Source organism: Calonectris borealis, chromosome 2, assembly GCF_964195595.1.
Source record: "Calonectris borealis chromosome 2, bCalBor7.hap1.2, whole genome shotgun sequence".
Classification (NCBI taxonomy): Eukaryota; Metazoa; Chordata; class Aves; order Procellariiformes; family Procellariidae; genus Calonectris; species Calonectris borealis.
Window position 1 is genome coordinate 163,604,076 of NC_134313.1, and position 26,091 is coordinate 163,630,166.

Below are 26,091 nucleotides of genomic sequence, written 5' to 3' on the forward strand. Positions count from 1 at the left end.
AAGATTTCCATGCCATCAGATAAAATTGGTTTTAGAAAACAGTGATTGAACCATCTGAACAATCTCCCTAATACTACTGGACCACGCACATGAATTAGCTGAGCAGCCTGTGTCTCTTGAAGAGTTTATTTGTAGATTATTATGATTATTAAGCCTAGGAACCACAATGAAGTAGACTTTTCACTGTGTTAGCATGTGGACAGTCTATGTTCAGGACTTGTAACCTCGCTGTGGACTTACAGCCTGGTCTGTAGACCACAGCGTAACACAGAATCCAAAATACAACTCTCAGAATCTCAGGCTGGCTCCTGCTCTTTCTCCAAGCCCATGTCTTCTGTTGACCCAAATTAATTCCCCTTCACTAGTTCTGATGTATTATTCATATTATTTCAATGCAGTTTTACTGTTGATAAAGGAATGGGATTTCCCCATTTTACTGTAAACATTGTGAGAAAAAGCTTTTAGGACATTATTCTAGTCCTAGTTTAGCTGTAACCAGGTATCAAAACCTCCATGGCTTGTCATTAGAGATTAAGGAAAAGCATTGTGAAGAAATAGGGCTGTGCTTCGTTTGTCTATATATTACATATGAAACAGAAGCTTCATATGTTTGTACCTTACTCATTCAAGAGTGCAAGAAGCCTGTTATACATAGCAGCATTAAAAACCACACAGAATCTTGTAGTGGAGAAAAGGAATTTTAACGTAAAAGAGACCAGGTGGGAATTGGTGCTGGAACAGAAGTAAATATGTACATTTACTAAGGGAATCTGTGACATATAAAACATAACACTATTTCCTGGCAGTTTTTTCCATTCGGTGGCACTAATATCTCTATAATTAAGAGCAATGGAAGTATTTAGAGGAAAACTGTATACTGTTACAAACCATTTTTTTTAATTGAACAGCTGTAATTTCTACCAATGGAACAAACTATATTATAAGAAAATGATTATTAGTTTAAAATGCAAAGTTAAATGAATGCAAAATTAACAAACAGATGGTGAAGAATTATTGTGTTTTATTTTACTCTTGGGTAAAAGGGCTCATGCATGATTGTAAAAATGTCATCACACTTCGTAAACCTGAAAGCAAACAGAATTTGCAGTTGTGCACATCTGTTTTGGGACACTGCTAAAGGGTTAGAAGAATCAATGTTGTTTTCAAATAAGGGTATTCATCAAAAGGATATAATTTACTTAACAGTTATGGCTTCTGCTAAGCATCAGACTTAATGTTCTGTGGAATTCATTACAAAATTTGGCAGCTTTTTTCTTCACAAGCTACTGAGGCAGCATGCTGCAAAACGAAACGAACAGGCCCTTCTTATCCTCCCCTCCCCAACCCCCAGAACAACAGTTGAATTACCTGCTAAATGTTTGACCAGTAAATTCAGGATTTTAAATTCTAGGTCAAGACGTCACGCTTCATGATGCTTGCCCAAGGAATGTCCGTGATGGAATAGGATGAAAGACAAGGGGCTTATTTGTTTATTTCAGTAGCTAGTGAATTAAAAAAAAAGGATATGTAATGTTTGGGGATACCATGTTTTGGGAGGAGGAATGGGAGAAATATGTGTAAGTGACTAATTTAGTCAAATTGAAAAAAAACTAAAAGCCCCAGCCAGATAAAACATGTGAAGCTTTTATTAGAAAAGAAATTATATTAATGTTTCAAGCTGGTAGTTTCAAAGTATGCCATCTAATTGCTTTATTTGAGCTCAATTTACAAAAATTAGTGAACTGAAGATGTAGGATTTTGTTTACGATGACTCTGTGCCATTTGGAGAGCGCAATTTAGGAACAGCCAAGGAAATAGGAATTATGAACAATAAGGTACTGATTGCAGTCAGTGGGGAAGGAATACTAAGGAGGTGCTCACTAATGAGGAAGGTATTAAAGGCAGGAAATTCTTGTATTTTTTTATGTCTGTACGTAATCCAGAGTTCCTTGTCACCCCATCCCTACTATTACCTTGTAAATTAGGCATATCATTGAGTATATGTAGTGACACTTGCTGACATTAACTTTCTGTTAAACCTAGTTAATATATCTACAACATTTTTCTTAAAAAACCCACATTATTAAGACTATAAAATCAAACACACAAAGTTAGGACGTGCCAGAAGACAGGTTGTCTGCACACAATTAATATAATTTGCACACAATTAATATCCTTTGTGCCTATGCCTGATTATTCAGTCTTTAATTGTATGATCACATGCATAACAGCTAGTGCCTAGTTCAGTCCACAGGATGGACATTGCTGTCTTAGTAAAAATCTCTTCCATGTTACATTTTTTAATTGTTGTTCAACGTGTAGGTATGTAGACTATTCAAATACTGCTGAAAGGAAAGAATTACTCATTTCCGCATGAGTTTTTCTATGCTGTTTCTACTATAATAAATATGTGAATAACCTGTCTATAAATTTTTCCAAATAGCAGATTTATGTGGCCTTTTTATGCATCTTGGGCTCCGTTTTCCCCAAGAGAAGTGGAATTTTTTTTTTTTAATGTAAAAATATCTGCTAATTTGGATGGCAAATTGAAAAAGTTTCAAAAATACTCAGATTTACTTAAAAAGTTGCGCTGATGTTGCAGTTCTTTCTTCACTCTGTTGGAGTTGTGAGTATATAATCTATGTAGAAATCAAGACACTATTTTTAGGGGGAAAAAAAACCCCAGGCTTTTAAAAGTAAGGTTAAGTACTAAAAAAACTTAAGAAAAATTTTACTTAGTGCCCTGCTTCTCCATAAAGGAGCTCTATGAAAGAAGTGAAACTAAGTCTGTTTCGCACGTCATCATTCAGTTGCCATAACTAAGTGGTTTTTTCTCCCCCAAGCAATCCACAACTTTTTTCAATACATACTTTTTTCCCCTCTACAAATTAAGCTCAGTCCTAGAAGTAACAGGTTTCTTTAATGCACAGACTTCTTTTAAGAGGTCTATTTTATCACTAAATCCATGTTTGATCTGCAATCCTCTTTGTGTTTTAATGTACATACATAGTTAGAGTTGTGCATATGTGTGTCTGTTCATTCCTTTATCTGTGTCTCTGTGTATGTGTGTCAGACCTTGTAATTGTCTGACTATATAATTTTCTTGCGCCAGGGAAAAAAAGGAAGAGGCAGACCTTGCAAACTGCAGGTTTAAAACCTTTATGGCTACATATAGACCTCTCCTATTTGAGCTGGCTAAGTGATAGCGATATAGCACTAGGAGTCAAGAGGACAGCGTATTTACCTGCTTGTAGTCTTCATCCAATTTCAGTTGCCTCAGACTTCTTTTTGTTCAAGTTGATTTTTTTAGCCACTTCCACTCTTCCTTGTTCTTCGTGCATCCCATCTCCTTAACTTTTCTATTCCCTTTTCCCCAGGTTCCTTTTGAGATCTGTCCCTTCACAATTTCCAATGTCTTAGGACATCAGTTCCCTCAGCTCTTTATCCAATTTTAGTGCCCAGTTTTAGTTAATTGGCCCTCAGCTTCCATCTCAGTCCATGGTTTCTCCTCCCAGTCTCATCAGACTCATTCACGCAGTGTAGTTAGTCCTTTTTGTCTCTTTGACCCATATTTGTCCATCTGCCTGTGTACTGGATACTCTCATTCCCCAGACGATTTAAGTGACAGTAGTATCAAGAGCCTTAGGGATGTCTGCTTTCCATTCCAGTGGCTTATTGTGCTTAGGCTTAGAGTATTTATTACAGACTTCCTCTCTCTAATCCTTGTCATACTGAAGCAATCTTTGCAGAAGGTACACATAGTCTGATCAGTGCTATTAATTGGAGAGAATCAGTCATGATCAATGAGAGTAGATTTTTCTGTCATTTTCCACTGACAAAGTTTTGGAAGTGTTTTACGTTAAAAAAGTAGTTTTCTCAAGCTTGGTCACATCTGGATAGATCTGCAGGGTAAGGGCAAAAGTTGCATCTTGCACACTAAAATTCCTGCCAAATTTCAAGCCCTGTGAGTGAGGTTGTTTTTAAGATGAGCAAAATGTTTTCTTTACTGACTTTTCTATTCTCAGAAATGGCTGGAAAGTTTTGACTAAGTGTCCCAAAAGTATTTAAGATAATTTAGGCATGTGTTATGTGAAGCTTTAGCCCAAGTTTTTATCATTCACAAAACTTATATCAATAGAGTAGAATTTATATGGAAGTCCTTGTAAGCAGTACCCATTTACATCCCTTCATGGATAGTGCCACACTGACAAAACCTTTGGTGTGGACTTACCTGTGTTACCAATGGAGAACTTCTGTCAACATGTTTTAGGCAGGCTTCAGCTCAAGACTGTCATCTAAATTTAGACCTCTCTGTGGACATGTCTACCTATGAGCTGTGTTTAAATTCCAATTATAGGCAGTAGAGGTCTGGCCAGTATTGTCTATGGAGCCTGAAAATGGACACCCACTGTTTGGTCAATTGAATTGCGATGCAGTAAATTCCATAAAATGACTAAGTCTCTATTAAGTGTAAGCTTAAACACTTGGTGCATATATAGACACAAAATTTAGAGCCTCAAGTTTAGATGTCCTCGTCTCAAGCCTTGCGTCGTTTGGAAGCACAATGTGATTGTATCAGCAGTAAATTCTCCTTTCGCTGGATTTCTGTTAAATGGCTTCATAAATGTCATTATGCCAGCCTAGCTGTAGCTACAGAGGATCTGTAGCATAGACATAACCTATAGAATGCTTAAGCCACTTCAGAATCCTTATATGTGATTTAGGAACATAGGAGCTGTGCTAGATTAAACAGAAAGTTGACTTCATCCCAGTATCTTCTGCAATGACCAGCAACAGATGCCTAGAGAAGATCATTAAACAACAAGCATGTAGCAATGTTTCCCCAAATTATTTTTTTTCAAGCCTCCAATAATTTGTGGCTCACTGTGCTCTGCCAACAAAAAGAAATGTCTACACATACTTCTTAAGACCTTCCGAGCATGAATCAAATAGAACTGGCACAATAGTCTGTTTTCTGAGCCTGCCAAAAAGCAGCCTTAAACCAAAGCTGATGATTTCTGTTCTTGCCTTGTTTGTCTTGAAGTTGCTGATGCTGAAGCCTAATAATCACAATTTAAATTACATTAAACATTATTGACCTTCTCATTGTTGACATGCTAACTAAACAACAGGCTCGTGAGTGCCCTTCTGTCACGGTGGATGTTAGATGAGAATAAAGGGAATAGTTGGTTGTTAGCTGTGGGAAAGCTTAGACTCACTCAAAACATTTACATTATCCTAAATCTCATAGACAGTAAGGAGGTGAATAAAAAAAATGGTTTTCCTCACAGAAGTGTGAAAAAAGCAGCAAAGGCAGAGTCTGTGGAGGAAATCATATGCATGCAGTTATTCCACTACGTTATGTAATGATGAGGAGAATACAACTTCAAGGCACATAAACCCTTCTGTGGAGCTTCTGAATAGACAGGCTTTGGGAACATTTCAGATTATGTGGGGAAGAATTTGTGCGCCATAAGGTTTGCATGTTTTCCTCAACCTATTTCAGGTTTCAAATAAAAAATATGATCTCCCTTAGCAAAATTGCTTCTTACAGGTTATTAACCTATCACAACTATTACGAAAAACACCCCTGCAAAACACGGATGCTTTATTGTCCCAATTTTTAAATGCCTTGATATCAACACCATTTGTTTAATGTAATTCTTTATAAAGGTGAAAAAAAGAGGCAACTGGTGGAAAGGAGGAACAAAGTAGTGACTTGTAGAGAGCCTGAAATCTCCACACTTAAAGCGGCTTTTGCTTTCTACGTTGATTACATGTGTTGAGTCACTGATAGTAGTGTTAGTCATCATCATTTGTATCTTCCTACGTTTGCTTCTTATTCCTGTATAGATAACTGGGCAGATTATGGACAGATGGAGTATCTTAGTCAAGAATTCTGCATTAGAAGACTGTCTTTCTCAGTCATGTGTTGAGCTTGGCCAAATTGCATCTCTTCTGGTTGTCCGTGTTTTTTCATATAGTTTTAGAAGCAAAACTTGATAGTTTATTTCTACAACTGATATTTTTTTTTTGATTTTTTTTTTTTAAACTTCAGAGCACTCAGAATATGAAGCGGACACTATAGTAAAGTTTTAATACATGCTGTTCCTGTTAAGAACATTATAATTTGAAATTACAGTTATAAGAGAGAAATCTAAATTTTAATTTCTTCAATTTTGGTATGCGTTAAGGATTGAGGAACAAAAATAACATATCTCTGATTTATAACATTTGCTTGTTATAAATCTAAGTAATTCCCAAATTCGTAACATGATTAATACAGAATTAAAAAATTAGAAGGTAATTTCCAGTACTCCTGGAAATGCGTGTTATTTAGTACCTTTTCTAATCAGTAGTTCCATTGAAAGCCATTAATTCTTTTTGTGTTGCCACCTTACTGCATTGTGCTCTTAAATGCTTTATGGTACTTAAAACAGTGTATATAACATTAGAGGTGCTAATGGTGATCAGCGTCTATAAGCAATAGAAAGCTTTTTCTAGATGATGGAGTAATCAATGAAAACTATCAGAACTACCAGAGAACATATTTCATTAATCACTGTTTATACGAAAATTTCTTTGCGGTCTCATTAATGACAGGATGTTAAGGTGCAGTTGCAAGTTTGTATGATAGCAGTTTTCAGTAGCTAAACAGTCTGAAATTTGTTCTTACAGGTAATACATTAAATTTTTTAACTGAGGACATATGGCTTGTGTGCATTTCTGGGTACACTACCATAAAATTAAAATTGCTTATTGTTATCATAGGTTTTGTTGGCTGACCTTTTTAAAGCTAAATAAGTTCATAATCAGTAAAAACCTTTTGTCATTTTGCTTAAAAAACATTTTGCAATACCTAATACTAACATTTAACTTTATTGTACTAATCAGGTCGCAACTAAGTATTTATTCAAAGTCCATGTTTTAGCCCTTCTTTAATGTCTGTCTCCTAAGGGTTGTTACTTGTCCAGTTGCTGAGACAGTAATACTATAAAGTAATTCTAAGGGCAATAAAATAATGATAAAATATGACCTCTGGTTTGTTCTTAGTAATATCTGGATAAAATCTTACGTTATCATAAACACAGGCATCTTTTCTTCATTTGAACTTGCACTGTGTTTTGGAGTACTTCAAAGTATGGAGCAGCAGGAAGGTTGATGTAAAGTTGGAATACATCTTTTGTCAAAATTTTTTTTTAAATCATGTAGGAAGGTTAGAAAGATATAAACAGTAAGCTGCTTCTCTTGTCACCATCTTACAGTTTGGCCATCTGTTTCCATTAAAGCCAGTAGCATTTGTGATGTTCAGCTGAGCTTCCAAGCCACAGGCGAAACTAACCTTTTTGTTCAGTTGATTTTGGTGTAGTTATGATTCTAGCATGGCAGTACGAGTTTTTGTCTTCCTGGAAATTTTCTGTGTGGTTTCTGCTACTCTATTTCATGGAGGATGTACTGCCATACAACTAGAAAAGAGAGGAGGGGATTGATCAGGTTTTGTTATGTTTTCTGTTAATTCACTTAGTTCTTCCTCTTTCACTGTATTTGTGTAACAATGTTATATTTGATCCAATGGGATTAGTGAATAAAGGGGATTTTAAAATGAAATTTGAAAGAGCGCGGTGTTTAACATCTTTGTCAGCAACACGGACAGTGCGATTGCTGACAACACCAAGCAGTGTTGTGCGGTTGACGCGCTGGAGGGAAGGGGATGCCATCCAGAGGGACCTTGAGAGACTTGAGAGATGGGCCTGTGTGAACCTCATGAAGTTCAACAAGGCCAAGTACAAGGTCCTGCACATGGGTCGGGGCAATCCCAAGCACAAATACAGGCTGGGAGAAGAATGGATTGAGAGCAGCCCTGAGGAGAAGGACTTGGGGGTGTTGGTTGATGAGGAGCTCAACGTGACCTGGCCATGTGTGCTTGCAGCCCAGAAAACCAACTGTATCCTGGGCTGCATCAAAAGAAGTGTGGCCAGCAGGTCGAGGGAGGTGATTCTCCCCCTCTAGTCCACTCTTGTGAGACCCCATCTGCAGTACTGCGTCGAGCTCTGGGGCCCCCAACGTAAGAAGGGCATGGACCTGTTGGAGCAAGTCCAGAGGAGGGCCACGAAGATGATCAGAGGGATGGAACGCCTGTCCTATGAGGAAAGGCTGAGAGAGTTGGGTTGTTCAGCCTGGAGAAGAGAAGGCTCTGGGGAGACCTTATAGCAGCCTTCCAGTACCTGAAGGGGCCTACAAGAAAGCTGGAGAGGGACTTTTTCCAAGGGGCTGTAGTGATAGGCCAAGGGGTAATGGCTTTAAACTGAGAGTGGATTTAGATTAGCTGTAAGGAAGAAATTCTTCCCTGTGAGGGTGGTGAGGCACTGGAACAGGTTGCCCAGAGAAGTTGTGGATGCCCATCCCTGGAAGTGTTCAAGGCCAGGTTGGATGGGGCTTAGAGCAACCTGATCAAGTTGGAAGATGTCCCTGCCTATGGCAGGGGGGTTGGAACTAGATGATCTTTAAGGTCCCTTCCATCCCAAACCATTCTATGATTCTATGATTTGCTTTTAAAAATGAGATCCTTTTCTCTCTGTATGAAAAAAAATCAGATGTAAAAGAAAAAGGTGAAAAGGACCAAGTGGAAGGAGGTGTGGACTGTTTTAAGTCACGGAAATTACAATAGTAAGAAGTAGCAGAAGCATGGATGGGATCAGAGCTTTCTTGCCATGGGCGAGTGCACTAGGAGCTTGCTGAAGAAAACAGTCGGTAACCAATGAAGGACTTTTTGAGTAGAAAAATAGTCTGCTGACTCTGCTTTAGTGACATTTATTTTATTGAATGTACTATGAATAAGTAATGAACTATCTCTCTAGCTTTCTGACACCTTGTAAAGTTTTTTCTGTAGAACAGGACTGTAAAATTATTTGATCCATGAACAAAACAGTGTTTGGCTTGCTTTGACAGCTTGCCATTTTCCTATAGCTACCCTTTGAATACTTGGATTTAGCTTCCACCCCCTTCGCATAACACCTTATTTTGTGCTCATGCTAATGAAATGGAAGACTCCATTCTGTCTCTTACTGTCCTCGTAGTAAAGACACTTGCATTTCATGGGCAATATGATTCATTCCTTCCTTCCACCTCCTACTGTTCTGACATATTTTAGTAATACAGTAGTAAAGTAGTATTTGTTACTGAGTTTATTTAGCAGAGCTTTTAATTATTTTTTTAAATTAATATACTTTTGCTGTTCACATCCTTGCTTTCTTCGTGAAGGTCAATTAATTGTAATAGCTGCATACTTGTTCTTCTAGGGTCATAGCATGTGGCCTGGTTTCAGAGAAGCGTTGGCTTCTAGTCCTGGAAAAGTAACTCTTCTCATCAACAGCTGTTGCCAGAAAAATCCCTTTGGGCATTTGTTTCTTCAGACTGCTTTATCTCTCTTATAAATTCAGCAAATGTTGATATTCTGTGCTTTTTATTTGCTTCGGATGATATATACCACATTGTTTTTAAAGTGTGTGTTTTAGCTGCCAAATGCTTTTCATTGCCAGTGCAGTTTAGCAGATGGGTTTGAAGGGTTCAATTAAGTGTAATTTGGGCTTCCATTTTTCTTCCAGCATCTTTATATGGTTCCTTAAATCAACATCAACATTTTTCAAGGCTTGCAGTAATCCTGTAGTTTGCTTATTTCTAATGATTTCATCATTTAGTCATATAGCATTTGGTAAAAGGTATATTCTGGTTTTACATTTGTTATGTACCATTGTTGATTGGTGGTTTTAAAAAACAAATGTGATGTTTAAAAATGCCATTTATATTGCTATTTAATCCATTATTCCCAGCTTTTAGTAAATGTTGGATTCTTTGAGGGCTTGCAGTTCTTTCATAATTTTCTTTCCCGATTAGATAATTCTTAAGGGTTAATTATGGGATCCAATGAAGTCTCTGTTGAATGCTTTCTTGAGGGACAGGTTTTGGACCTTAGCTCCCCTAAGTTCCCATTCCTACTGTTTCTTACCAAGTAATACCTTTGAAAAATGTGTGGCCTGTAAGAGTTGGGCCTTAGCTATAATCTGGGCCATCTCAATAGGCTGTAGGAGTGTCAAGTACAAAATAGTGCGGTGGGTTGAATGCTGTTTAATGTGCAGCTGCAGTTCGTGAAGGTGGAGGCTTTGGGCTATATTTTCATGATTTCACATCTGAAGTTCAGGATTCACCTTTTACAGCATCCTCAGTGAGTGTTTACTGAATATGTTGTTTCCTAAAACAAGTTTCTTGCATGACACTGGTTTTGTTGGCAGTCCTTAAATGTAATTACTATTGCTGCCTTCTTCACTTACTTCAGGAACTCCATGTTATTCTTTGCTTATCTTGTCCCCTCTCCTCTCCTCTGCATTTTGGCTAGTGAAGTACATCTTTTCCATACTGTCAGTAGGTCTTTAGACATATGGCTAGGAGTGAGATGTCTTGGAGATCTGAAGACTAGACTAAGCATTGCAGCACAGAAACATGGCAGTAGCTATCCTTAGTGACACACTTTTATTTCTGTGCCAAAGTATTTTATGTTTTTACACTGCAGTTGTGTTTAGCGTAAACTAATATTTTTTCTTTCTCTTGTCCATGAGTTGTGGTGCTTGCAGATATTTTGCTGAAGACGTTATTTTTATCTGGTTTTAAGAATATCAATGTAGCTGTTAACACAGACAGCTTTGTGATTTGTATTTTTGTATGGGCTGGTTTTGATATCTGTGGACTTGTAGTAGCACTATTTCATGCCTAATTTCATGCCAGGCTTTGAAACACAAAAGAATTATGGTAATAAATATCGTCTGTATTCTAAGAATTAAGCAGATGCAGTATGTAACTTTTCTTTGATTTGGTATATGTTCATATTTGGCTGTTACTTGACACTTGAGCTAGTAATCAAACATACCAGTGTTAGTATTATATTTTTATTATGAAAAACGAGAGTCGCCGAGCTCAGTTGTTGCTGTATGTTATGTATGCCTTCCTGTGAGCCACTGACCTGTTTTTTCTGAAGTTTACTCCAAATCTTACAGTGCTGTGCTCTAGCCTTAAAAAGTATTGTTGCCTTGGTGAAAAAGTGCAAAAGCATGTTACAGTGCAGCAGGGACTGTAATGAATCCAAGAAAGAAAAAAGACTCATTAACTGAATCAGAAAGGAGTGGGTGATACTTTACAAGCAAGCTGATGGAATCTATTCCCTCTTGACTAGAGAACTGGAGGGTTATTGGGTAGTTCTTTCTGAGCAATTATTTCTTCACAAATATGATTATGGTCTGTAATAATAATTATGCTTATTTATGAGTTCTCGAAGTTTGGTGATGATATTTGTGTAGCCTTGAAGGAAGAGATGAGAAGAAAGTGCTAGGTTATATAATGCATTATCATCCCAGAGAGAATTTTATAATGTCAATAAGATTTTTGGTAGAACATGGTATTTCATTTCCATTTGCATTTCTGATTGCAGTGTCTGCAGTTTTACATTACAACTTACAGAGCTATGTGGTTTTTAGTTATAACCTATTGTCAGCATAGTGTGGTCTGCCTTTATTACTCAGAATAAGTCTCCAATCATCTTTACTGAAGGCATAGCTCAAGTTAGATAACATACAGAAGAAAAATGCTTTTCTGTGACAAGAAGAAGCCCGGTCATCAGAGTGCATTTAGAGTGGGTTTTGTTAAACATTGTAAGTTGGAAAGATCTGGGAGTGCCACTGAAAGACATAGTCGCAGCCACTAGTTTCCTTCTCCTCAGTATTTACACCCTTCTGTGGTTGAGGTGTTTGTCTGTTAAATGAGGCTGGGGAACAGATCTGGCTGAAAAATGACAAGAAAAAATAGTTTTTGAACTATTTGTTATGTTTGTTTTTCAGCGATGTGCATATTGTAAGCACCTTGGAGCCACTATCAAATGCTGTGAAGAGAAATGTACCCAGATGTACCATTACCCCTGTGCTGCTGGAGCAGGCACATTTCAGGATTTCAGTAACTTGTCCCTCCTTTGTCCAGACCATATTGATCAGGCTCCTGAAAGATGTAAGTACGCGGTATTCAAATGACACAATTAGTACCAGGTTTTATGAAAAATGCGCTGTGCTAGGATCAGCTTAAGAGTGCATTTGCTTAGACCTATTTTCCCAGTTCACGTACCCAAGAATTCACATATGATCAGGTGTGAGAAAGATGCAAGTTCATACTCTTCTGTTTTTAAAGACTGACAGTGGTGCATAGCAAAGTTAGTATTTTTCTTTTTTTTAATGACAGAACACGGGAAGGGTTTACTCATAAGGCTTGTCTTCCGTCAGGTTTTAGTTCAAATCAATAGGCTTGCTTACTTGCCCTAACTCAAGTTAGAACAACCATACTGCAAACACTTCAGCTAAATAATAGGTTTAGATCCGTTAGGAGCTTTATTTTGTACTTGTTCCAAAGAAGAGTTGGTTCTAAAGCTCACAATTTTGTCTTGAGGAGAATAAAACTGTTTATTTTGGTAAGACTTTATTAAGGTTTTAAATGAATGTACTCTTGTTAAGAGAAGATTAGTTAGGTATATCAGAAAACCAAATGAAAGGAGTAGTTGCTAAGTATATTAATTAAATTTGAATTTCATAAAAATGATCAAGTTTTGTATGCATAAGAACTACTAAAGAATTTTTTGGCTTCATTGGGTTCCTTGACTTGTTCGTAACTTTGAATGAAATAATAATTGAAAAAATGATTGCTTTGTAGCAAAGGAAGAAGCAAATTGTGCAGTGTGCGACAGCCCTGGAGACCTTTTAGATCAACTTTTTTGTACTACCTGTGGCCAGCACTACCATGGGATGTGCCTGGACATACAAGTTACACCTTTAAAAAGAGCAGGTTGGCAGTGTCCTGATTGCAAAGTGTGCCAGAACTGCAAGTAAGTGAGACCTGAAGTACGTGGAGGAGGACGGTGTGAGATTTATGTACTGTGATTTTAAAACATCTATTTTATTAACTATTCTTTTTTCCAAAAAGTGTAGATTATTTGCCCAGATATATCTGTTATGATATTCTATTAAGTAGCTGAACAAACCCTTGTGTTGGGAACTGTCTTCTAAAAGAGCCGAGCTGGAACTCCTGTACATTATACCCCCAGAGCTGCCATTATCTTGACAGGTTCTGGAGAGCAGAAGAACTGTCTGACTTCTTCCTCCTTTTATACAGGCGGATTTTTCTCAAAATTTACCAAATTAACAAATTAGTTTAACGTAGTTTAATGTTAAATGTCTGGGAACCTGTGCTCTTACTCAGCTGACGTTTCAGCTGTGCGTGTACCACATACTGGGTAGGTCCCCTGCTTTAGGCCCTCTTTTCTATTGCGTAGTATCTTTCTGAGGCAGTTAATGAGTCATTATGAAAACAAAAACATGACTTAGTTGAGCAAAGAAAAAAGTGACTTGAGTGACCATGATTGCGTTGTTACACCAAACAAATACTGAAACAACGAAACAAAATTGTTGCGATATTATAAGGGTTCACTTAGAAAACTCTGACCGCTTGTACACTTGTTTTCATATAACCTAATTTGATGGACACCGCAGGGTTCTTTTGATTGCTTGTTTTGTTTTAAAGGGCTTACTAGAAAAGAAATAAGAGTTTTGTTCAGCTTTAGTCAGATCAGCTGGGACAGCATGAAGGAAAAAAGCTACTTCACTACTGCCTCATGTACCTGGTCAGTCAGTGCTTTGCTGTTTTCCAAGCATTTGCTAGCATTCAAATTCACCCACTTTAAAGAAGATTGTTCCCTGATCACATGCAGCTGATAGCAAATGCCAGCAGTGAAATCATAATAGTGAAGCGCGTACTAGATAATTACAGTATTTGCTAACAAACCCTCTCTCTAGTGGAAAAGTAGAAGAAAATGTGATGTTTTCACACCTATTACTTTATGCAGTATGGCAGTTTTATGCCAGTGTTGAAGAATAGCATTTTAAGCATATCTCCATGCAAAGAGAGAGCATTTACTGTTTTATAAAATATTGGGTCCCTCAGGTAATGAAGTAGTATCTGGTATGTGTAATGCCATATACTGTGAAGCTTTATCCAGGCAAATCTTGTTGCATACTTATTGAATGAATTAATTTATTTGAACTAAGGCAGAACACAATGCCTTTAGATATTACCAAACTATTTATCTTGCTCTCTGCAAATTTATTTTATCACTGAAACTTGTGGTGGAGCTCTGTAATACGTGATTGTAGGAAAATTGAAATCTCTTCCTTTAATGTTTGTCATATTGGTTGACATTGTAGGAGCTCTGGTAGTCAGAGGTGATGGCTCGTTTTCTTCTTTGGAAAAAATACAGTTAGACTGTTTATAGGAACAAGTACAATTGCATGTTCTTTTCAGAAAGAAATAAAGTATGTATTTCAGATTTTGAACTGATTTCAGTATAGAAGGGCCATTAAATCTGCCTACACGTGTGTAAATGAAAGTGGGCCGATTTCTAAAAGTCGCAATGGTTGCACAGGCTCAGCACTTGTTAAAGTAAGCATAGTGGTCTTAATTCATTCTTAAATATGAATTTGAGGGCATTGTCTTTGGAGCTATTTGTAAGTGGTATTCATATACTTTCATATGCTCAGCTATGTGTCGTCCTTTTTAGACTTTTCATTAAATAGATTTTTTTGTTACAGCTTGTTTAAATAATTTTTTTAACCACTTGTTACTTTTCTTAGACATTCTGGGGAAGACAACAAGATGCTGGTGTGTGATACATGCGACAAAGGCTATCATACTTTCTGTCTACAACCAGTTATGGACGCTGTACCAACAAATGGTTGGAAATGTAAAGTAAGTTGAAAGGTTTCAGAATAATTTCTTGTCATTATAGAGGCCCAAATATCGTTATCCACGTTATGCTGTTCTAGGTGTATTGCGGACTGCTGTTGCTGCGTGACATAACTTGTAGTTTCTGAAGGAATCCCATTTGTATTTAATCATGTGGCTCTACAGCTGCTCTGTGAGGCTAGCAGGCAGTGTGGCTGAAGACTCTGTAGGACAGTTAATCAACCCCCATAGGGGAAAAGAGAAGCGTAGGATCCAGGTGGAGTGGATAACCTTCACTTAATGACAACTGCTCTTATGATCTAGTGTAAACTAAAACGTAAACTGAAACCTATGCAGTAGTATATGTAATCTCTACTTGAAGGCTCTTTATATTTAACTAATTCTGGCTTACTGGAACGGCAGTTCTGCAGCTAAGGGTTCCTTTGCATTTCAGGAGGGCAGGATGAATTTGTTGTTTTATCAGTAACTTTGTGAGTAAGTGTAAGTAATAACAGAAACGTGATTTCAGCGTAACAAGGGAAGTCCCTGTACATGAGATGTATGTAATTTCATAGTCAGTTTGTGGCAGTCATAAGACGACTGAGATTAGGAATAAGAAAGTTTGGTCTCATAAGAAATACTCCTTTCAAGTCAAGGAGTAGTGCAAGCAAACTCTTGCTGTTGCACAGGCTCTTCATGCTTATCAGATCCTGGATAATTTATTAGTGATGTCAAGGACAGAAACTTTCTTTAATTTAATTCAAAACAGGAAAATGTCAGTTAATGGCAGTTCTATCACATTGTGAAATATCATAATTAACAACTAAATTCTTGTGATCTCTAGAACTGTAGAGTATGTGCTGAGTGTGGCACGCGAACAAGTTGTCAGTGGCACCATAATTGTTTGGTATGTGACAGTTGTTACCAACAGCAAGACAACTTATCTTGTCCTTTCTGTGAAAAACTGTGCCTCCAAGACTTCCAGAAAGATATGTTGCATTGTCACATGTGCAAAAGGTAAGAATCCTAATTTTTGTTAAATTCTACTAAAATGCCTAAAGCTTATGGTGAGCTGTATGACACTAATGTGTTTCTGTGAAGGATGTAGACTGTTTCATGTACAATGCTATTGTATCTTGTTGTGCAACATCTTGATCCTTCATCCCTAAATACAGAGAACAATAATAGATAGTCTTTTAATCTTAGCAAATAAGTATTAACTGGCAGTTACCTGAGGTGTACAGAGAAATATGTGCTGCTGCTGCTGCTTCTTACATTGCATCTATTTTGTGAGTAAGCAGACAAGAGGAGTCATCATCCTAACTTTTACAGACTGTTGTATAAATGGGGTTGTTTGCAATGGTCTATTTTTGTTAAATTTTCAAGTAGGTGTTCTCTATTTAATTTTATGTTTTGCTATGCCAGTAATTAAAAAAAAAAAGCGTTATTGGGAATCTTTTAAGAATGTAGGCTGTGTTTCATGTTCAGTGCAACGTCTTGATATTGCTATACATGTTGTGGCGTCCAGCTGGCTTTAGTGACAGTTTAGGTCTTCATGTTTAAATTTGTTCACTGCTTGACATACTGACGTATCATGCTTATTTCTCTAAAATTTTCCATAATAAAGCATTGGTTGCAATTTTTTATTTCCCCATAGGAATGGAAAACAGTGCTATTTTTAAATTTTTTTTTTACTAGGATACTTTATATTTTTATTATTAAAATCATAGTCACACTAAATTAATCTCCCCAGGTGGATTCACGTAGAATGTGACAGGTCTCCAGGTAGTGAATTGGAGTCTCAGTTGAAAGACTACATCTGCACTCTTTGTAAACAAGGAGAAGGGGATCAGACTCAGTCATGTGATGTAATGGACACTTCTGAACTCATTCCTGAACCTGACAGTGTAACAGGTAATCAAACATAATCTTTGTATTTCCAAAATGCTAACATCGAATATAAATATCTGCAGCTGCCTCAGTAAGTCTTTTGTGACCACCCACTCATTTTCTACTCTCTGGAGTTCATCTATTCCTTCATTTAGCAGCAGCTTCTCAAGCAATCCAGGGGTGAGCTGTCTTCTCAATACGCTTTCTGGCTTCAGGATCCTGTATTAGAAACATGGACAAGTAAGCACCTTAATGGTGGCTCTCAACCTTCCAGCTCCAGCTTCCCGGCCTGTAGCTGTAAACTTCTCTAATTTTTTTTTTTTGATGCGGTACAATTCATAAATGTATTCATTTGACAGGGTAACGGTTGTATTCATTTGTGCCTAACTACCAGGCACAAGCCAGCTTCTGGTAGATGTTCCTAGAGACATCCAGCTTTTCTGTTTTCCTCTTGCTACTTGTCAGTCTCATAGTGCCCATTCTCCTCACTATGTCCAGGTAGAACACAGCAGTGGAAGCTGGACTGTGTTCAAGGGACAGGTGTATTTCATAGAATCATAGAATAGTTTGGGCTGGAAGGGACCTTTAAAGGTCATCTAGTCCAGCCCCCCTGCAATGAGCAGGGACATCTTCAACTAGATCAGGTTGCTCAGACCCCCATCCAACCTGACCTTGAATGTTTCCAGGGATGGGGCATCTACCACCTCTCTGGGCTACCTGTGCCAGTGTTTCACCACCATTCTAGTGTTTCACCACGAAGCAGCTTTTAATCAAGTGTCCTTTTTCAAAACGATATATGATTAGTCGTCTTGTTTCTGAGAGATTCTTGTCTAAATGGACAAAGCAAGCAAAAGATGGAAAGGGAAGTTGCAGAAAAGTGTAAAGTATTTTTTTAAAAATTACTCAGTAACAGTAAGGAAAGCACAGAGAGAGCTTGGATCTGTGGATCTGAGTCCAGTGGGTCATCCACAAGACCGGTGTAATGAACTCATAACTGAATGCCTTTGTGTATTTCACACCGCGCGCTCTGTTGGATAGTACGTACTCTCATGCAGGCTGAACTTCTTGCCAGAAGTACAGTTGTGGTTAAATTTGGAAGCAAGGTAAAATCTGATAGAGGGAGGTGATTGTCCCACTCTACGCTGCTCTGGTGTAGGTATGGAAATAACAGTATCTAAGAGATTAAGTCATGGACCAAATCTCTATTCGGCATAAGTATCTCTGTTCTAAAAAGCCTGATAATTTTTGGCTGGAAAGGGGAAGTATTGGACTACAACAAAACTCTAATTTTTGTGTGTTCAAACTGATGTTTTATGTAAACAAGTAGTTCTCTTTGATGTTGGCCTGTATGTGTAAGTGCATACCTTTCGTGAGCAGCAAAGAAATGATGAAAAAGATGGTTCTGGAGCAAGGGCAGTGGCAGTAGGTAGATGTGTGTAAATGAGCAGAAGAACTCTGTAAGTGAACATGGGCACTGAGTTAGGAAAAAGTGGCGACTGCAGCCTTTGAAGATCACTTCCATTCTGAAAGGTTAGTGGAGGCTATTGGACTCTCAGGCAGTGTATTTAGAACATTTAGGAAGATGTCCAAGTAATACCCAAAACTTACACTGGAAAAACTCCCAATCTTCTTCTGAAAATGCTTTTGAGTAAGTAACAGATTTATTTGAAAGGCTAAAGTTTTAAGTAATACTTCTGTTAGGATTTCTAGCTAGTAGAAGCATTGGCAAGCATACTCTTCTCCCCAAGGACCAACAGGACTGTCATCTCAACTACTAGGAGTAATCTGGAGCTATTACATCAGTACAGTCATGCAGCGTTTTATACCCAGGAGAGCACTTTTGTACATTAAAATGAGATTTGGAGCCAATCTTAATGATCATTTCCTCAACGTTAAAATATCACTTTAAAGTTGGCAGAGTCTGAGAGCAGTTTTTAGGTGCTAAAAGTAGCAGCACCTAATAGTTCCTGGCTTTTTGAACTTCAAAGAGACTTTCCTGAACAGAAAGCTATATTCGTTTGACTCTTGTTGTGTTAACATCCGTGGAGGATCAGCTCCTTTTGAGTTAACACTTACTATATACTTTGTTTTTCCTGTTCCTACTTTGTCTAGTGCATTTTAATGAATTTCCTTAACTGAAAAAGCTTTTACACGAGGAAAAAAATAAGTATTTCCTGTTTCTGTCCTCTATAATGATACTGTCAGCAAAAGAAGCGGTCAGTAATGCCTTTTCCATGCAAATTCCTTTATTTAACATGGGAAACTCACAGATTAAGGTATCCTAGTTCTAAAGCGGCAAAACTTATTTTTCATGTTGTTGAACAGGTAGGTTGAAAGTAAGTGATCACTATCAAGTGCTGATAGTAGATGGAATCTCTTATCTATGCCATAAGCTATTGTAGTATTTGTATAAAAATCTGAAGCCTTCATGCTACAAGTTCTGTTGAATTTAACAGACTGGAATTTGAGAAAAGACCTTTTGTATTGCTCAGGTAATGGAGATTCTGTGACTATGTGTAAATTAAATTTTCACAATTAGGTGTATATAATTGCTTTACCAACATTTTTTACTATCAGAAATGTATAAAATAGCTTTACGGTTAATGAGAAAAAGGCTCTTAATGTTTAAGGAGTACCATATAGTCTCCCTAACCTCCTTGTTGACCTGATTTGTCCGAACTCCTATCGTATCGTTAAATATCATTCTCTTTAGCCAAAAAGTCAAACAGCGACAGCAACTACTGATGCCAAAGTAATAGAATAAACATCGTATCAGTATTGGTAACTTCTGTGCCTCTCCTTAGCTTGTACAGATGAAATGGAAATGGAAAGTGGTGGAGAGGATGCGACATTTCAGGAACAACCCATTAGTGGTGATGGCCCTGGTCAAGAATCAGCTGTTGGATGCATCACAGATGGTAAGAAAGAGTTTTGCAGTCTGAGAAAATGCCACTACTGAACCCTTCAGAACTCTCTTCCATTCAGTAAGGTTTGAGGTACTTCATAAATTTAAAAGGAAAAAGTGCCTGGAAAGCAGTAGGAGACAAATTGCATCAGTTCTACTATCTGAACTCTCAAGCAAGAGTATTAACTTTTTTGCTGAAGAAGTGTTTTATTGAAGGCAAAGATAGTCTTCAGAATATTTATGTAGGAGAAAATTGTTCTACTTGTTTGGTGGGACTGGCTTTCTCCAAAAGCTTGAAATATAGTTAAATGCTTTTGTATGCTGGAAGTTTATAGTAAAAAGCACTATTTGTTGCTACTTAAATACAGTCACTCACACTTTCTCTTCAAGCCTTTTTTGTTGTAGCTGCAAATAACTGGATTGGATTAATTTCCCCCAGTGTGTTTTGGGGCATACTGTAGAATTTCTTTCCAGTTTATGTGCTTTGTGGTTGTAACTCCACAAGTATCTTTGGTTAAGGATTTCTTCTTGCCTTTTTCCCCGTTGTAAATAAAAGATAGTTTGTTTAATAAACAAATGTACTCATCCAGACAGGGTGTGCTGCAGTAGCTGATCATTTATGTTCTGGGAATAAATGCATCTTGCCAATCACACATGGAGTACCAGCCAAAGAAAAGGATACAAATAGAATGGTTTCTGGGTCAAGTCCTCTAAATGTGTTAGTGACCAATATCAATGGCAAAGAACTTTCCAGTATGTCCCATCCACCTCCAGCCAATGTTGGAGGCTGGTTGCTCTAAGGGCAATCAAGAAACCTGCATTTAAAGCCAAAGCAAAAAAGTATCTTGCAGATTAGCTGTGATCACTCTGTCGTGCATCACAGCCTGTGGTATAAGGGCCATGATTTAAAACTACCAGTGAAGACACATTCATAATAAAATGCTAGGCATTGAACTGTAGTGGTTGAGGAGGTTGTAGCAGTGTGAATTTAAGAAGAGTGCAAGTGTAATAGAAAGTAAGTGGCCTGTAAGAGACTCGGGGTCCATCAAAAGCACGTATGAAAAGCCAAATTCAGAGCAAAGAATGTGATTCTCCATGGAATGGATACAAGACTCTGGAACTCCTTGATGAAGAAAGTTGTGGATAAAGGTGCTTGATTTGGTTCAAGGGGAGGCTGGACAAATATTTTTGAAAGAAATCCATGTGAAATTAGTAAATTAAAAACTAGCATCAATTGTTTTCATTTCAGGTGATTTCCTAAAGTCTGAAAGAGCGCTAGGAGGGAAATGGTTTTTATTTGTACTTGTCCTGTTCTTCTTAGCTGTCTGCTTTTTGGAAGTGTTGGGACAGTTGCTTAAAATACATTATTTATGCTAGCATATATCTTCAATATGCAGAAATGAAAAAGAAGCTACTTTTAGCTGCCTACCTGGAAATGTGTCTTCAGATTCCTCAAAAATTAATCTTGGGTCTACTTTTTTGTGATTTACTCTGCTGTATTTCCAGGGAAGAAAAGTAATGATCAAACAGTGGGAATATATACTAAAAACATAGACTACTATAGACATAGGTACAAAGAAAGGTATTTATGAAGTATATTTTAAACTATGTATTAAATTCACTTAAGTAAAGTGATACGTACTTGGTGGACTTGATGTGTACCAAGTATACTTGTTGACCGGTATACCTGTGTAAGTTTTTCTTTTTTGCTCTGAGCCTTTAATATGGTTGTGCTTAGTTACAGGCACATCACCAGAAGAAAAGACCACAGAACTGGAAACAGAAGTCTCTGTTGATCTTAATTCAGCTGAAATGGAAATGTCTCCTAAAAAGACACCAGCACCTGGTGACAGTCAGACTGAGAAAATGATGGAAGTGGTGGAAGGTGTTCAAGCTGTAGTACAGCAGGAGTTAGACAAACAAGTGGAAGAGACACAGCTGCCACAAGGTGGTGTGGAGGTATCAGAAGTATCCACAGTAGACTCTCAGTCTCTGTCTTCAGTACCCGAGACTATAACTGTGATGCCAGAAATACAGGAGACTGAAAGTAAAGGAGATGTTTGTATCTCTGTAGAACAACAACTGGAAATAATAAAAGTGCAAAAAGATGTAGAAAAAGGAGAAACCCATGAAAAGTCAGAAACACCAGCTCTTCTAGAAGTAGAAACTACTTCTGCAAATGAAGGTGTTGCAAATAGTTCACCAGTTGGAGACAAACCCATAAAATCACCAGCTGAGACTTACCCCTCACTTCCCCCATCAGTTAGTATAAACAAGACAAATGTGTCTTCCTCGCCAGATGTTTCATTAGACTTGCATTCTGCACGAGAGGTACAGCAGAGTCAGCCCCCACCATTGCCTTCCACTGCTGGAAGTGCTCTCCCAACGACTTACATATCAGTCACTCCAAAAATTGGCATGGGAAAACCAGCCATCACCAAACGCAAGTTTTCTCCAGGAAGACCCAGATCAAGACAGGTAAGCATGTAGAATATTTCATTATATATTTATGAAGCACATAGTTCAAATTTCAGTATAATGCATCAGATTCACCTATCTTTTAGAATGTAGTATGCATTTATTCTCCTACGTGAATGTGTAGTTTATTTCTTCCAGAAAGTAATTTCATGTTAAATAATTGAAAGGTCAGACATCATAAAGGTTCTGTAGTGAGAATTAAAGTTTCTTTCAGCTCATGCTTAGAGCAAAATAAAACAAAATTTGTTATATTTTTAGTAGTGTTGCAAATAATTTGATGGTTTTGTTGCATTACCAAATACCACGTAAGAACTGTCTGGTACAAATCATTGTGGTTTGACTAGGTTTAAATTTGATAAGCAAAAAGAATCCTCAAGTCTGTCGCCTTCTGCAACATCTTGCTTTCTACTTGAATCGCATAGTTGTGGTTCATCAACGGTTTATCAATCTGTAGGATTTATTTTGTGTTTGCAAAATTCTACACAAAAAGTATGTCAGTGTGGCAAATTAATGTTTCATTTCTATTCTCATCACAATTTGTTTTTAGTTTTTGGGACTTCTAAGTTGATGATTTCACGCTGTTCTGAACTTAGTGTTAAAAAAGCCTTTTATATATTGCACAATTCTTTCCATTTTTACGTGTTACCTAAGGGTTCAAAATTCTTGGTTCTTGAGAAAAGGTATAAGATAGTGTTCTGAAAGAGTTAAAGGTATATAATAAAGACATCAAACATAATATAAGAATTTAAATTTGGAAGATTTTGGAGTATCTCTGGGGCTTTTTTTACCTTCATATACAAGCACGTATAAAAATAATTTTTCTTAATTTTTCTTAATACTCTGTACTTTTCTTTTCTCAGTTCGTCATGCAAGTTGAAAAGGGGTGGGGTTCTTAGGCATCTAAAATGAATGCAGGTTTTTTGTTGGGCAAGTTTATTTGTCTTCTTTTGTATTCCAGTAAGAGTTTGATTTATTTTTCTGTGCAATTTGCCTCTGCTCTGAATTGGAACCAGCATCACGATACTGGTAATAAAATTAGTTAACCGCCAGAGAACCCATTGAGGAAAACATGAAGGCTGACCCCAACTGTAAATGCCTGTAGCAGAATAGATAAGTTACAGGTAGCTGCTTTCCTTTTGAGCAAGATGTAATTAGGCAAATCCACAATGGGTAAGGCATGTGTTTAAATGTTTCAGCCTTTGGATTGCACACAGAAATTGGTTTAGGTTTGGTTTTGGTTTTTTTTTTAATTACTATTTTTGCTGTAAACATTCAGGTTTTTTTAAAGAATTTTGTACTTTTCCAAACTGAGAGTTGTGGATAGGAGCAGAAACCTCTGAATATATTTGATTGTCAAAGAACACCTTGCATTTTTATCTAATTGTTCTCAATTTATGTCATCTTAAAAAGTGCACTTGTGATTTTTTTGTTAATATTTGTTGCAGTTCTCTGGAGAAAAAATGCTACATTTTTCTCATATTTATGCCAGCAGCCCTATATATGACTTTCTTTATAATCAACTCATTATGTGTGATTTTAGAAACTGATTCACAAATTGACAAAAGAAAGAAGCAGCCTCGTAGCTGTAACTGTAATCTCCCTTCTGATGCTCTCTCTTGCCTGGCATCAGTGCTCTCCAGACACTTAGGTGTGCCGGGGTCTGGTTTGGTGCTGTTACATGACAATTCTTTGGGGAAGGTTTGAAGGCAAGTAAGCAGGTTTTCACCAGGTATAAAGCCAAAGAATTAAGACCTTTTGTTTCTTTGTGTCATACTCTACAGACATTTCAAAATTAATGTTTTCTTCCAATTCTGGCTTAGGGAGAGCATCATATTGGGCAGGTGTTGGCAGCTGAGAAAAGTGCTGCTTTCTGCCATTCCGTCTTATTTTCCATGCCAAGTGTGGCCTCACCACTGAAGAAGGGACATAAACTTAATTTAAAACATTTTAGCCTAGCACAGTGTTTCAGTGCTTGTCTGTCCGAAGATGATCACATTGATCCAAAACAAGTAAAAAGTGGGGAAAACAATTCTGAGGGAAAAAATGCTTCTATGATGTTTTAGGTATAGCAGTTCGGAATAAACCAGGTCATGTGTGGTTCTTCTCTGGGTGTCACTAAAGAGGAATTTTGCCCTCTCAAAAGCAGGTTCATTTTACGGGCTTGAGGTCTGCTGCTTTCTGTTTAAAAAAGAACAATGCTGTTGTGTCGCTTTGTGTCAGGACCTAAGTTATGCGATACAAATGTTACCTTGCAGCTGGATGAGTTCTTAGCGACATGTCTTAGAGGGCAGTGAAATGAGGGAGAAAAGTTACACAAATAGGATTGGGTTATTTTTCTTGATTAAGAGGTTGTGGCTCCTACACTTGGTGAAGCTAACATTGGCTCCACAGCTGCTTGCTTTTGTTGCACAAAGGAACTGCCATTGCAGAACTAGTTGCTTGTCCAAGACTGCACAGGTTTAAAACAGATACTTCATAAAGAGTCTGATTACTCCGTGGACCCCAAAGACAAGCCAGCATTAGCCAGTTTCCACAGATGGCAGTATTCTTCACTTTCTCCTAGAAGATTTAAATCTTCTTAATGCATAGTTTACCTTGTTGGAATGTCCTGGTCCTGTTTTAAAAAAAAAAAAAAAAAATCCATTGCAATGGGTTTATGGAACTTCATAGGAAGAAGAAAAGGCAAAAAAATTCTCTGGATCCTGAATATATTGCTCCTCAATTTTATAAGACACACGCTTCACTGGGTCAGGGCAATCCATGTAAAGGAACAGTTTCTGATTTGGAATTGTTTTCATTAAATTTAATGTATTGTGCTGGGCAGTAGAATGATTATCCCTTTCTTCAAAATCTATTAATACAACTGCTAATAAAATATATTTGAATATCAGTTTCACTATTGAATACAAAGTTATGCATAATCTGAAGTGGTTTCCTGTATTGGATCTTAGTAGTTTGCATTTGTAATAGGCTTTAGTGATATGTCTGCAACACCACTACATCACTCCTATTTCAAAAGAACTAAAACCCATCTCACAAACCATGAAGACAATATTCTGCTTAAAAAGGCTTCATGAGTCCCTTCCAGGGCTGCACTATCAGTGTTGCTGTCATCACCACCCCTCTCCCCCCTAGCATTTTTGCAGGCATCACTACTTTGGTTAGAAGCAACAGGAGAAAATCCATCTTCTAAACAAAAGGGAAGCTATGTATAAATTAGTATGTAGGTACAGTTATACTGATAAGAATTGCTTTTGCTGGTACAAGCTTATTCCACTTCGGAGAATGTGTTTTCTCTGTGTCAGCATAAGAACTCCTATCAGTAAGGTGCACTTCTATTAACAGTGTTTGTTAGGATAGCATATTATCCATACCTTCAGCTACAGGTAAGCTTTAAATCTGCATCCAGCCCAGTGAGAGGACCCTCTATCTGCCAGGCTTAGCATTTCACTGACTTCGCATGGGTTTTGGTCCATGGGCTGGTTCTTTTCTGTTTCTGTTATCTTACTCCATAATGGAGCCAAATTGGTTTTTACATGTATCCGAAATCTAGTTGTTCGTAGATCAGAGATACTCACTAGTAGCTGCCAGCATGATAAAGTTTTTACAGTGCTGTCCTCAGAGTTGTGTCTGTACAGTGTCTTCTCCATGCAATATGCAGATTCTCCACCCTTGCCTACAAACTGCAAATTTATGCCGGGGGCAGGACCTCTCTTTGATCTTTTTCATATTTCTTTTTTCTGAAGTAGTAGTCTTAAAAGAAATTATCATGTAAGTTTATTAATGACTAATCTGGCGTACATCTAGTTTGAAATAAATCTTCACAAGGAAGATGAGTATTTTTTTCCGTGGAGGTATACTTTAAATGGTATTTGGTATATTCTATGTGTCTGAATTGAACAAATTTGAAATAGTTATTTTTGCAACAGCACTGTGTAGTGTGCATAATATGAAGCCAGTAAATGGAGGGCATTACAACGTATGTGGCATTGTAAGACTGATAGATAAAGAGG

At 37.5% G+C, this 26,091-nt stretch overlaps 1 protein-coding gene across 36 annotated transcripts in view; it reads left to right on the forward strand.

Moving 5' to 3' along the window:
* Positions 1–26,091, forward strand: part of KMT2C (lysine methyltransferase 2C) — a 203,131-nt gene that overhangs the window by 96,541 nt on the left and 80,499 nt on the right. For 33 of the 36 annotated variants that reach the window (XM_075144199.1, XM_075144194.1, XM_075144189.1 and 30 more), the window contains 7 exons: positions 11,886–12,048; positions 12,742–12,913; positions 14,715–14,829; positions 15,650–15,822; positions 16,559–16,719; positions 19,500–19,613; positions 21,339–22,078. In XM_075144199.1, the coding sequence (XP_075000300.1) occupies positions 11,886–12,048; positions 12,742–12,913; positions 14,715–14,829; positions 15,650–15,822; positions 16,559–16,719; positions 19,500–19,613; positions 21,339–22,078 (1,638 nt within the window). Of the gene's footprint in view, positions 1–11,885; positions 12,049–12,741; positions 12,914–13,689; positions 13,709–14,714; positions 14,830–15,649; positions 15,823–16,558; positions 16,720–19,499; positions 19,614–21,338; positions 22,079–26,091 lie in introns of those variants that run through there. The other 3 variants (XM_075144197.1, XM_075144185.1, XM_075144214.1) reach the window with 2 other exon arrangements.